Source organism: Oryzias melastigma, linkage group LG12, assembly GCF_002922805.2.
Source record: "Oryzias melastigma strain HK-1 linkage group LG12, ASM292280v2, whole genome shotgun sequence".
Lineage (NCBI taxonomy): Eukaryota > Metazoa > Chordata > Actinopteri > Beloniformes > Adrianichthyidae > Oryzias > Oryzias melastigma.
Window position 1 is genome coordinate 22,137,371 of NC_050523.1, and position 11,923 is coordinate 22,149,293.

Below are 11,923 nucleotides of genomic sequence, written 5' to 3' on the forward strand. Positions count from 1 at the left end.
CCCTTTCGGGGTCGCGGGGGTGCCGGAGCCTATCCCGGCTACTGAAGTGCGAAGGCGGGGTACACCCTGGACAGGTCGCCAGTCTGTCGCAGGGCCCATTCTTGATCTGATAACTTTTTTTTTTACATGTTCTTGATAAACCAATTTTTTAAAGAATTTTTTTTCTTTACTGCAGTTACTCAAGTTAGAAAATTAACCACTCGGATGTCTCAATAAACGTAGGTGGTCTAATGTTTGAAGTATTTGACTGACAGATACTCCAGAGCTCGCTTTCAAGTGGTAGGGATGTGGCCTTCCAACAAGCTCACTCTTGATTGGTTAATATGGTTACCATGACTCTGACCAACTAGGACTCACTGCTCATTGATAATTTCTAGATCCAACATGGCGACATCTGTACCTTAAGAAAATGGCGACTCAATTGACTTCATTGGGATGGAGCCATTTTCTATGGGTGACGTCACACTTGCTGTGTCCAGTTCTCATATACAGTCAGTGGCGTTCCTTATAGGGTCACCAAAGGTTATCATTCGATTATTATTGTTCATGACGTGGGACTTACATGGTTTGACCAATCACAAAATTCAACTGTAATACCTCATGTCAACCTGTAGGGGGCAGCTCACAGACAGTTTTTGATCAATGCAGTAAGAATTAAACAAGTATATTTTTAAATTGTCAGAAATTTGTCAAGGACCAATAGTCAGCACTTTAAAAGCCCAATTTATAGAAGTTAACAGCCAAAAATGTGTTGATTTAGTGTTTGGTTACCCTTTAATAACATCACAGCCTGGCATGAGAAGATCATTTTAGCAAAAACAGTTTTGTATTTTTAACCATGCACACTTAAGTTGTTAAGATGGAATTTCTTTTAGGAAAAAAAATAATATGCTTGAGAAAGATTAAAATTCACCATGAAGAAATTACCAGCACTCGGTGTTGGTAATTGGTTTGGAGCATTTTATGCAAAAAGTATCGAATATTAAAAAGTGGTATCGCCCATCATTACTTCAAACCACTTTGGCTCCAAAATTTGCTCAACTTATCATCTACTCGAACGCAAAAATATAAATGACATTTTTTTCCCACAATTGGAAATAAATGTAGGCATCAAGGGGCTAAAGAGGCACTGCGTCAAATTAACCCATACTTAATTGAAGAATTTGAGTGTTATAGCCAGTGTTAAATAGGATAACAACATCCCAAACTTATTAACTTTTGAAGGATTTAAAGACACCGAACTCATCTGTAGGTAACATTGAGAAGCATCTCTTTAGCAAACTCTGATGCTATTGAACGGTGTTGTCTTCTATAAATTCATTTAAATACATAAATTAAAATCTAAACTAAAAATCTTTCATTTGTGTTTAGACCTGGTGACGTGATGTCAGTCAGGCAGATTTTTTTTCTATCTAAATGTAATTCTGAGATTGACTGATCTGTTTACCCCCTGCTTCACAATCTCGCCAAAACAGTAAACGTTCCAGAGATTCAGGTAGAAATCTCATGTGAAGAAAACCTCCCTGAAGTCTGCAGGAAACGTGCCTTTATGTACAGCAATGTGTGACGTGTGATTCACCAAACTATCGTGGAACAGGACACTACATCTGTCAATGACAACTTCAAAACACAAACACTTTATTTCTACACCCTGACGCACATTTTCGCCATGTCCTGGACCTTGTTTAAAAAAGTGATCTATTACAAATGAACAGCTTTATTACGAGCTATCAAAGTTGATTATTGCCTATTAGCTTATGCATTATACCAGAATCAGTGGGCAAAGAAAGCACAAGGACTTTATAATAAATAGGAAAGTATATGTTGGCATATTCACTTAACGCTCTGCTCATAGATTTACTGTACACCTGTGTAGGCGGCTACAACTGAGTTTAAAAGTGAAAAATTGTTAAATCATTTCTATTCAAACACTAATAGATGAGTGCTTCTTTAAACCGTTTGTACACACCATGTAAACCTGAGAGAAGGTGATTAAGCCCCGCCTCTGCACGTTCTGAGCAGCAGTTGCCTAGCAACGGCATTCTCCTGCTCTCTGCTACTGTGTCCGGTCCTCCGCACCGCGTCATCTAAGTGAACTGACTGTGCGGGAGTTTCTAAAATCAAGTGGGTGTGCTCGTCTTCGTCTCACATAGGCTTTTTTTGTACCATCAGCAGGCAGAGAGGGGCATCTACTGTCCGCACCTGCCCGTCACACAAGATTCACACTAGTTGGCATTTTACAAAAGTCGATAAACAACAAAAGCTTCACAGCTGAAGTCCTCGTCTCCGCCGGTCGGCGAGAGGTGATCAGTGTCTTTCTGAAAAAGTGCTCCTTGGAGGAGGTGCTGCAGGGTAGAGCGGCTCGTCGTCCAATCAGGACGGTCTAATCCATGGATATTCTCGGAAACTGGGCGCTGAATGCTATAAGGACAAGATGGCGGCCAGGAGCATCAGGGCGGAGCTAAGTGGCAGGATGGTAAACTGGTGCCGGCCCGCAGAGTTCACGTCCGTCCGGGACGGTTCTGGTGACTCGTGGCCAATGTCGTCTGAAGGGTAAAACACAATGAGCAGGAGAATCCAGTCAACACGTAAAACTGGAGCGTCACAAAACAGCAAAGATACCAACCTCGGGGTTCAAGGGAGTTGTGGTTGTTCTCGTCAAAATTCACGCCGTCCTGCTCGCTCCCGGGATCTTTCACACAATTATCTAGAGGAACAAAGACATCAGGTGAGTCAGGTTCTGCAACCCAATCACAGGAAGCACAGACCCAACAATTTGTGACTCACTCTGGGGCCTGACGAAGACTTTGAGTCGAAGGCAGCTCCGTCTCCTCCTGACATCGCTGACTGAGGCTGTGAACACACGACACACGAGGGTCAAACCAAAAGCTTCACACATCTTAAGGCTAAATACCAAACACCTCCTCTGATTAAACGTGGAGCAATCGAGGAAAATGTCAATACTAATGAAAATGTCAGGCTAAATCTCACAATTATTGGAGCACTTGAGTGTAAAAGACGTAATCAGATCATGACATTAGATGAAGGGGTTTGAAGTGGGCAGGTGACTGCAGTTCACACATGCTGGTGAAACTTTAGCCTCAGGATGGTTTAACCCAAAGCTGACCAATGGGGGTCCTTGACAGTCAGGGTGGTGGGCAGTTCTGATGTGGCCTCTCAGAGTGGTATTTGGTCTCAAACACATACACCAATGTACAGTAAAAAGTAAGTATAAGAAATGAATGAGCTCAAATCCTTCAAAAACTTTGTGCTCTTTGAAAAGGACTCAATGTAGTTCTAATACAGAAACTTTGTTTCCAAGATTTTCTGTGACTGGTGGAGATTAAAAAGTTTAATCCTTTGGATAAGTGTTAATGACTTGCACTTTCAAAGTAAGTTTCATCTGGACTGATCTGGATCCCACTGTGTGTTTGGGGTTTGCTCTCAGAGCCTCTGTGGCTCCAAGTCCCAGCAGCAGTCCCAGATAGCATCAACACACAGATCCCCACAGCTGATAAAGTGTTTGGATATTTTTAACGCTTAATTGAGAATGTGTACCTGCTTGTATGCTGTTAATTCCTGCTTGTGTACATCTGCGCACAGGCGTGTTGTCCACATGCCCTGCCAGACGCTCAGTGTTAACGATTCCTGATGAAAGGAAACCGTGTTTCCACAGTTGCAGATTTCTGCAGCTCTTATTTCAAACGGCTCTTTATCAGATATCTGCAAAAGCAGATACAAATCACCTTTAAACATTTCCAGGAGATATTGGAAGTGAAGCAGCAGAGGGAGGGGGTAAAGAGATGTTGTGGATCCTGTTGCTTCTCCCTGAATTAGCAGGTGTCAAGTACCTGACACTCACCACCAATGGCTGAACGGCTCAGACTCTGTTAGTCTCTTCTTGTCTGACCTGTCTTTATCGTTCTCTTTCTTAGAAGTCTCCATAAAGGATTAGTTGGAATCATTTCCACTCACATATCAGGATTTTATGCTTGGGTTTTTGTGGTGCTTTTGTCATGTTCTGTCCAGAGGATGGTCCCTGGGACTACTGCTCTCTTGCTTTTTCCTTAGGAGGGTTGTGATACCCATCAGTCTAGCTGTTGGAGGCCTGTTTTCTAGACTTTTTTTGTTTTGCTTGTAAGAATCCCCTCCTCTAAAGTGTCTTGGGCATCTGGGATCTGGCCTTTTGGGATGGGGTACTGTCATGATTCCATACTAGGGTTTTTGTGGTGCTTTTGTCATGTACTATTTTCCCTGTCATTCCCTGTTCCAGAAGAGGGTCTCTGGGACTGCTCCTCTCATGTATTTTCCTGAGCAGGGTTCTAATACCCCCCACATCCGTCTAGCTGCAGGAGCCCTAGACTTTTTTTTGTTTTGCTTGTAAGAGTCCCTTCCTCTGGAGTGTCTTGGGCATCTGGGATCTGGCCTTTTGGGGAGGGGTACTGTCATGATTCTATATTTGAGTTTTTGTGGTGCTTTTGTCATGTTGTGTTTTCCCTGTCAGTCTCACTATGTTCAGGTTAATCATCCATATCAGTCTTTATTTAGTTCAGTGTATGTAAGTGTTTGGTTTTCAGTTCACCATGGTCATTTTTTGTTACTCCAGGGGTTTTTGTCATGTTTCAGTTTGTTAATTCAATGTTTTACGTTTCTGCCTCCAGACCTGGTCTCCTGCATTTGGGTCCTCCAAAAACACTTCCTGACATCATATTTTGAAGCAGCTTTCTTGTATTTATTAGTTGCTAAATCTACTTACCTCAGTAGGAGTGTAGAAAAAAAATAATTTTGAATCTTGCAGGAAAACCTCTCTGTTAAATGTCCAATGTTAGGTACATTAATGAATCCCAGCAGGCTTTGTGTTTCTGCATCATTGATGCATTTTTTATTTATTTATGACTTTCATACATCCATTGTACATCAGTCATTCAGCTGCCATTTAAAGTCCCACTCTAATCATCTATTTTCAAGGCATTCCCAGAGGTCTTTAAATTATGATTATGCTCTATTTAGACAAAAAAATATATTTATGTGTCCTTTTCTAGGACATAGTTTCTGCAAAATGGCAGAAGTTCATTAGACATTCACCTCTGAGTTGAGGGCGGGACTATTGCTGTGGAGTAAGCCTGCACTAACTTCCCATCATCTATCTGTTTTAGCCCCTCACACCCCCTTGAACTAATATTAGCCGTGTACGGTTAACATAAAACATAAAAGAAAAAAAAAACTCACAAACAAAAAACATAAAAGACAAGAACATGTATCGCATGCAGACCGGCATGAATTTTCCACAATAACAAGCACAGGCATTGTCATAAAATTGAGGAAACTCTGCGGTTCTCCGCGTAAGTCCTGCCCACCGACACCGGGTGAGGCAAACAGTTCAGAGAAGACGACCTGTTCAACCTTCTCCCAAAAACATAGTTTTATTATTTTACACAAGCATAATAAAAAAGGAAACAAATAAAAAAAAAAAGAATTCCAAGAAAACAGTAAAATAGACAGCAGTGCTCTTAGGAGAGAAATTCTTGTTTTTTGGGCTGCATGGTGTGACTTTAGCCTGGATATTTTTTGTATTTTCATTCAAAAATGTAAAAAATGTTTAGTTTTGTGTGTGATTTCATATTATGATTATTTACAGATAATAAGTGGCTGGCAAGTACTGTAACTAAAAAAATTAATAGAAAATGAATGTCGATTAATCGTGATGAATTTTTTCCAGATTTGCGATTGATTAGTTCGTTTTTTTTATGGATTCCCCGCCCTATTTTAAACATAAAGCAAGCAAAAAGAAATCACAAAACTAATACAAAGCTATCATCAAAAAAGCATGCAGTAGACATTGAACTTTCATATTAAGGCACAAAAATCAACTTGGGGGCCGCTAATGTCTCGTGGGCCGCCAGTTTGAGACCCCTGCAAACCAGGAAACTTGAAGGAGAATCCAACTGATATCTGTGACTGGAGCGAGTGATGGATCCACTTTCATTTCAGAGTGAGTCGGTTCCCACTGATCACCTTTCTACCAAAGTGTGATGTGCTTTGAAAGCCACCAGCAGAAGCTACAAGCAGTCACAGCAACAAAGTGCATTTTTATGACACAACTTAAATTAAAAGTGAGCTGAAACAGATGCCATGTGTAACATGTGGCATGCATTACGTACTCTCTATATGTAATAAGAAGCACATGCAGCAGTTTATGAATAACTTACTGATGGAGCGAGCTGATGAAACCAAAACATAGTCATAAAATCTTTAAGAGATGTGAGCGTTAGCTAATAGGATTTAAATATTAGACATGGAAAATCTTTCATGGACTTTTGCTTAATGCTCTAAATTTCTGGAAGTAACAGGAAAGTTGGTCATGAACATTTTTTATCCAGATTGCCATTCTCTTTTGTCACTTCCCCCCCATGCCACCATCCTTTCAGATTCCATCACACAGGCAGTAACCCAGCCGCCTCTCCTGCCTTCCCTCTCATCTGCCGATGAGGTTGGCGTTTGGGAACTTCAGCACGGCTGTAACCCCAGCTCTGCCTGCAACTCTAGACCACAGGATCAGTCGGGTCACCCGGACGCCTTCTCACCATGACGACTAACCGCGAGACATTTCCTGCATCAGACTCTTTACACGCAGTCCCGCGTGTGTCACAGGCTGTGAATTTAGAACACTAAAATGTAGTGGGATCCGACGTTTTTCTGTTTCTTTTTTGTTTAGCTGCTTCAGAAATTTATATTAACTCTTAAACTGCCTGCTCAACCAAACGGTGGGAAACACTCAGATTACACGTTTTTAAAAATATTGATTGAGTGTATTACTCCCCAAGGTATGGAAATTAAAGAAAAAAAATGAAGTATTTTTTTTTAAATTGAAATAATAAAAAAGAGATAATTCTAGTTAGTAACAGATGCGCACCAGATAGTAACTGGTGTACATCGATTAATAACCAGAACCCTTTTTTTAAAAAAATGTTCATATTTCAGAAAAAAAGTTACTATCTGGTGTGCACCAGTTACTAACCAGAACTTATTTTGGTAAAAGTTAAAGTAGTAAAAAAGAAAAAAAATCTGGTTAGTAACTGGTGTGCATCAATTAGTAACTAGAACATTATTTCTTTAATTCAAGTTTAAAAAAAAAAAAGTTACTATCTGGTGTGCACCAGTTACTAACCAGAACTTTTTTTTTTTGGGTAAAAATCAAAGTAGTAAAAAAGAAAAACACTCTGAATAGTAACTGGTGTGCACCAGTTAGTAACCAGAACATTATTTTTTGATTGAAGTTTTAGAAAAAAAAAAGTTACTATCTGGTGTGCACCAGTTACTTACCAGAACTTATTTTTTGGTAAAAAATCAAAGAATAAAAATACAATTAAAAAATATATCTTGAAAGTAACTGTTGTGCAGCAGAGAGTAACTAGTGACTTTTTTTTAAAGTAGTTTTTAAAAAAAATCTTTTTACTTCAATTGTTTTTTGCATTTTTCACTCCGATGTCCCATTAGGGGTTCCGTACCAAGGCAATAAGCAACAGAACGAAATACCTGTTTTTGGTGTTATTTGTTTTTCTTTTTAGGCAGTTAAAGGGTTAATTGCTGTAAATCAGAGCTGACTCTCCAAAAAGAGCCCTGATGAGGGTGAGATTCACAGGTACCCCCCTTACACAGGCTTCTCTAAAAAAATGGGATTCCTCTCCCCTGAGATAGGATCAGCCCCCCCGCTCCACTGCAGCTCTGTTAGTTCAAACCTTATCCTCATATCGCTGATCTTTGACCCTCTGAGACTAACACTGATCCCTTCAGATCGGCCAGTCTGACTGTGTGCCAGACAGACTGACAGGCATGCATCCAACTGCAGGTGTCATCTATTTGAGTCGGCCTCTACCCCCCGCCTGGGGAAACGATGATCCCTGCACGAAAACACAAAAGAGCGTCTGTCTTCACCGGGACATAAAACCTTTTAGTCGGAGCTTTGCATCACCTCAGACTCCTGAGCTATGTCGTTTGTAGAACATAACTCCATCAGTAACCCTTTCTAAAACTCAAAACAATTGAAATGCTGCTGGGATTAGAAATGAATATCAGCAGTCATTAGTGGAGCGCACTTCGGAGAAATCATCCGTCAGTCACAGATGAATCGGACAAAAGGTGAACTCGCTAAATCCCAGACGAGCTGAGTATGCTGAGAGTGTGCAGCTGATTTTTGGTAACATCTAGCTATTTTATGTTTGTCATCACTACTTAGTTTTTGTCAGAAACTGGTAGTGGCGAACCCAAAATCGACTAATCTTGGCAGCACTAGGTGGTAGAAACATGACAAAACACATGGAAAAACAAAAGAGCGACAAAACAGAACAGATGACGTGAAAAAAGAGAACTGAAAGTGATTAAGGAAATTTGAATGATCAACCTGAACCTGGTGAGACTGACAGAGCAAACACAACATAACAAAAACCAAAAATCCAAGCCCACAATCCTCACAGCTTAACATCATCCCTAAAACTATAAAGGGAAAATGAGGCCTCTTATAAAGAAAGGCCAAAAGTATTTTTATTCAACAACTTTACTTTTAACAAAAAACTTAGTTTGTATTTTTTTAAAAGCTTCAATAAAATACGTATCATTTTAGGTCCTTTTTTCAAAGACTTCCACCTAAGGGTGTCTGAAAATATTATAAAAATGGGTTGAGACCAAACAGATTTTTAAATATTGTGTGTGTTTATCCAGTTTTATCACTGGGAGGTTTTCAAATTAGTTTGTTATTTTGTGTACAGATAAAGGATGCTCCAGTTGACCCAATGCTCTTGAAGTTTTGTTTTTATGAATCCTCCTCAAAGCTGACAGAAACCTGGAGTTACAGTCAGTGTTTTGTTTAAACTCGGCGGAGGACAAACTGGTGATCCCTGATTCTCACTGTAAGAAATCTGTCCTTCTTCTGTAACCAGCTGTGTTCCTCACACTACAACAACTGCAGATGCTGTCGTCTGAACAGATAAAAGCTGCTGCTGAACACCAGCAGACAGCAGAACTAACCCATCAAATCTGGAAAATGTCCTTTTAACCAGATGGAAGGCAGCAGAAAGAAAAAATAATCAGATTATTCTTTAAAGGTCCGCTTTGATTCTTTCCCTCTTTGAGGCCACTCGCACGGTCCCATGACTTTAAGACTCATTTCTGTTAATACGTTTGTCTGAGCTCAGGTGTCATTTTTGGTCCAGATTCCAGAACCTCCTGATGCTTCAGACCCTGAACTCACGCTGGAGAGCAGACATCAGCTCGGTTTGTTTCGCGGTTCCCTTCGGCTGTTGTTTGGGCTGGCCCTCATTCCAGGCTGTTGCAAAATTAAGCAGAAACACTCCCGGAAAATGAGGGTGGGGCTTCTAAAAAGGTTCCAGATCTCTTACTGACGAGATTTACAGCTAAGATTCCAAAAAATTAAAATTAGAGTTATTTTTTCACATATAGAAACAAAGAGTTAACTACAAATGTAGAATTCAACATCCATGAAATGTCAAATCAAAACCAAGGGATTGCAGGTCAGATATATGACTGAGGTTTCCCGAGCAGAAGTTTTATACTTAAAGACTCAAATGAAAATGGCATTTTTTGAGTTTTTAACATATTCTAATGATATATGATGAAATAAATGAAGATTAAAATTCCATTTCTGGGTATTTATTTGTTCAAATCGTAAAGAATCAGGAGCAGGTGAAAACTACAGTTTGAAAAAGCTCTCTTTGTGTTGCAGTAAGTGAAATTGGGAGGACAAAGTCTCAGAGACAAATAGATCCATATTAGCGTGGGATGGTAAGGGGCTGCAAGCTAGCTGGAGAGCATGTAAGCAAAGGGATGATGGGATATCAGTGGAGGCTTCCTTCTGTACCAATAGTACCGCCCACAACTCAGAGGTGAATTTCTGTCACTCTGCACAAACCTTCTCCTTGAAAGCAACACAGATTTTAGGATTTTGTCTAAAAACTGCATAATCATAATGCTTTTCTGTTCTATGCTGAGATCATTTTTGACAATATTTTATTGAGAAAAATGTTTATGAATCTTTAAACAGTTTTCTGCTGTGAAGACGGTTCCTCGTTTATTGTGGGAGTTATAGTCTAAGGCCAATCCAAATTCTTCCCTTCTCCCTACCCCTCCTTTTGAAGAGTCAATTTCAGTGAGAGTGCTGAACGAAATATATGTCTTAAATATAAATATAATATATATATTTTTTAAGATCCCACCCTCCAAGTGGAGGGATACATAGCCTTCACGTGGATGCACTCTGAACGACATTAATATAAGTAATGACTTTTTGTTGTAGCATGACCTTTTTAAAGTTATAAAACTGCTGTTATGTATATTGACGCGCTGGAAGCTCCGCGCTAACGCTAGTGGACCGGCGGCTGTTGGTGACATCATCGAACAAAAGGGACGTCTGAATTCAGAGACAGTATTTTTTCATAACTCTCCGTTTGGAGGGCTAAACGAAGGGAGAAGGGAAGAACAAGGATTGGGCCTAAAATAACCAGAAATAGGTGAAATTTGCAGAAAATGTTTTCTCAGACATGAAGAATTTCACACTTTTCTCTGTTGTATAAACCCTCAAACCTTCATAAAAGTCCCGGACTAGAGAGAGAAAGCAAAGATCTGATCAAGAATAAATATATTTTTTAGACTTGGTGAAGTAAACACATTCTGTATAGCAGACACGACAAAGAGGAGATTGATTGACAAGGTCTACAGCCAATCAGGACACAGGACACTAGCACTGAAAAAAGTTTGTGAGACTGTGAAAGGTGAACCGCGATATAGAGAGGGAACACTGTATTCTGAATTTTACTGTATTAGAGTACACTCTATTTCAAAATCATTCAAACAAATATATATATATGTATTTATATATCCCTTTTGCTCCTTAACTTAATTTTCTTGCTTATAATTTCTTTGACTTTTTTTAATCAGAATAAGACAGATTTGGTTTGAGAAACTTGAAATGTCTGTGATCGAATCAAATCCTGAGATTTCAATTTTTAGAAATATAAAATCTCCGTAAAATGAGAGTGAGACTCTGTGACTCACAGGAGGAAAGGAAAAACCCTTTGAAATATGTTCAATACATGCTGGAGACTCCGTCACAATCCACAAAGTTGTCAGCAGCAGTGAGCTACAACCGCAGGTGTTCCAGTGCAACCAAGCGGCGTTGCTCAGGGATCACTCCTGGGAGTACATTTTTAGATGATCAATTGCAGCAGACAACAGCTTTTATTAAAGTACTACTGTAACTTCAAAATGTGTTTAAATTCCAACTGAAAAATGACTGATGTTGTCGATTATACAAACATAAAAGCTGTCCTCATGTTTCTGAGCTATTATTAGATTCCATATAACATCTGATTATTAGCACATGGGCCCAGTACACGCTCAAGTGGGTTTATACTCACAGATGTAATAGTACTCTCTGCCGGGGCGAAACTCAAAGCCCAAAGAAAACGGAGTGAAGAGCTGGAACTTCTCAGAGAACTTGAGCGGTCCGTTCGGAGACAGAGGCCTGTTGCACTCCCAGCGTTTGAAGCCCTTGGCTGTGTGGTCGCAGGAGCTGTAGCCGTCGTAGTTCACCATGTAGAGCACGTAGCGTTCGGCCCGGTCGTCAGAGACGGGGCTGGGGTAATGCGGGCAATAGACGTCAAGGTAGTCGTTGATGCAGACGTCGATGTGGTAATCGCCCCGGTAAAATCTGCAGGAAGGAACAAATCCATGTTAACCCAACACTTTCAACAGTGTCTGTACAGCTTTTCAACCTATTTATTTATTCTACTAAGAAATGACTTCAATGACAATTTTGTTGGGTAGCTTTTTTAAACATCTCAATGCTGGATTAAAAACATCTAAAGAAGCTTCATTAACAACTAAAGAAGCAAAAAGCGTTGCGTTTTTA

The 11,923-nt window shown here is 40.0% G+C and overlaps 1 protein-coding gene across 1 annotated transcript in view; it reads right to left on the bottom strand.

Moving 5' to 3' along the window:
- Nucleotides 1-114: 114 nt before the first annotated feature.
- LOC112136134 (ephrin-A5b) overlaps nt 115-11,923 on the bottom strand; it is an 85,795-nt gene continuing 73,986 nt past the window's right edge. The window contains exons 2-5 of the mRNA XM_024257727.2: nt 11,430-11,722; nt 2,788-2,853; nt 2,627-2,707; nt 115-2,546 (exon numbers count right to left, since the gene is read on the bottom strand). Coding sequence (XP_024113495.1) covers nt 2,422-2,546; nt 2,627-2,707; nt 2,788-2,853; nt 11,430-11,722 — 565 coding nt within the window. The 3' untranslated portion in view covers nt 115-2,421. The remainder of the gene's footprint in view (nt 2,547-2,626; nt 2,708-2,787; nt 2,854-11,429; nt 11,723-11,923) is intronic.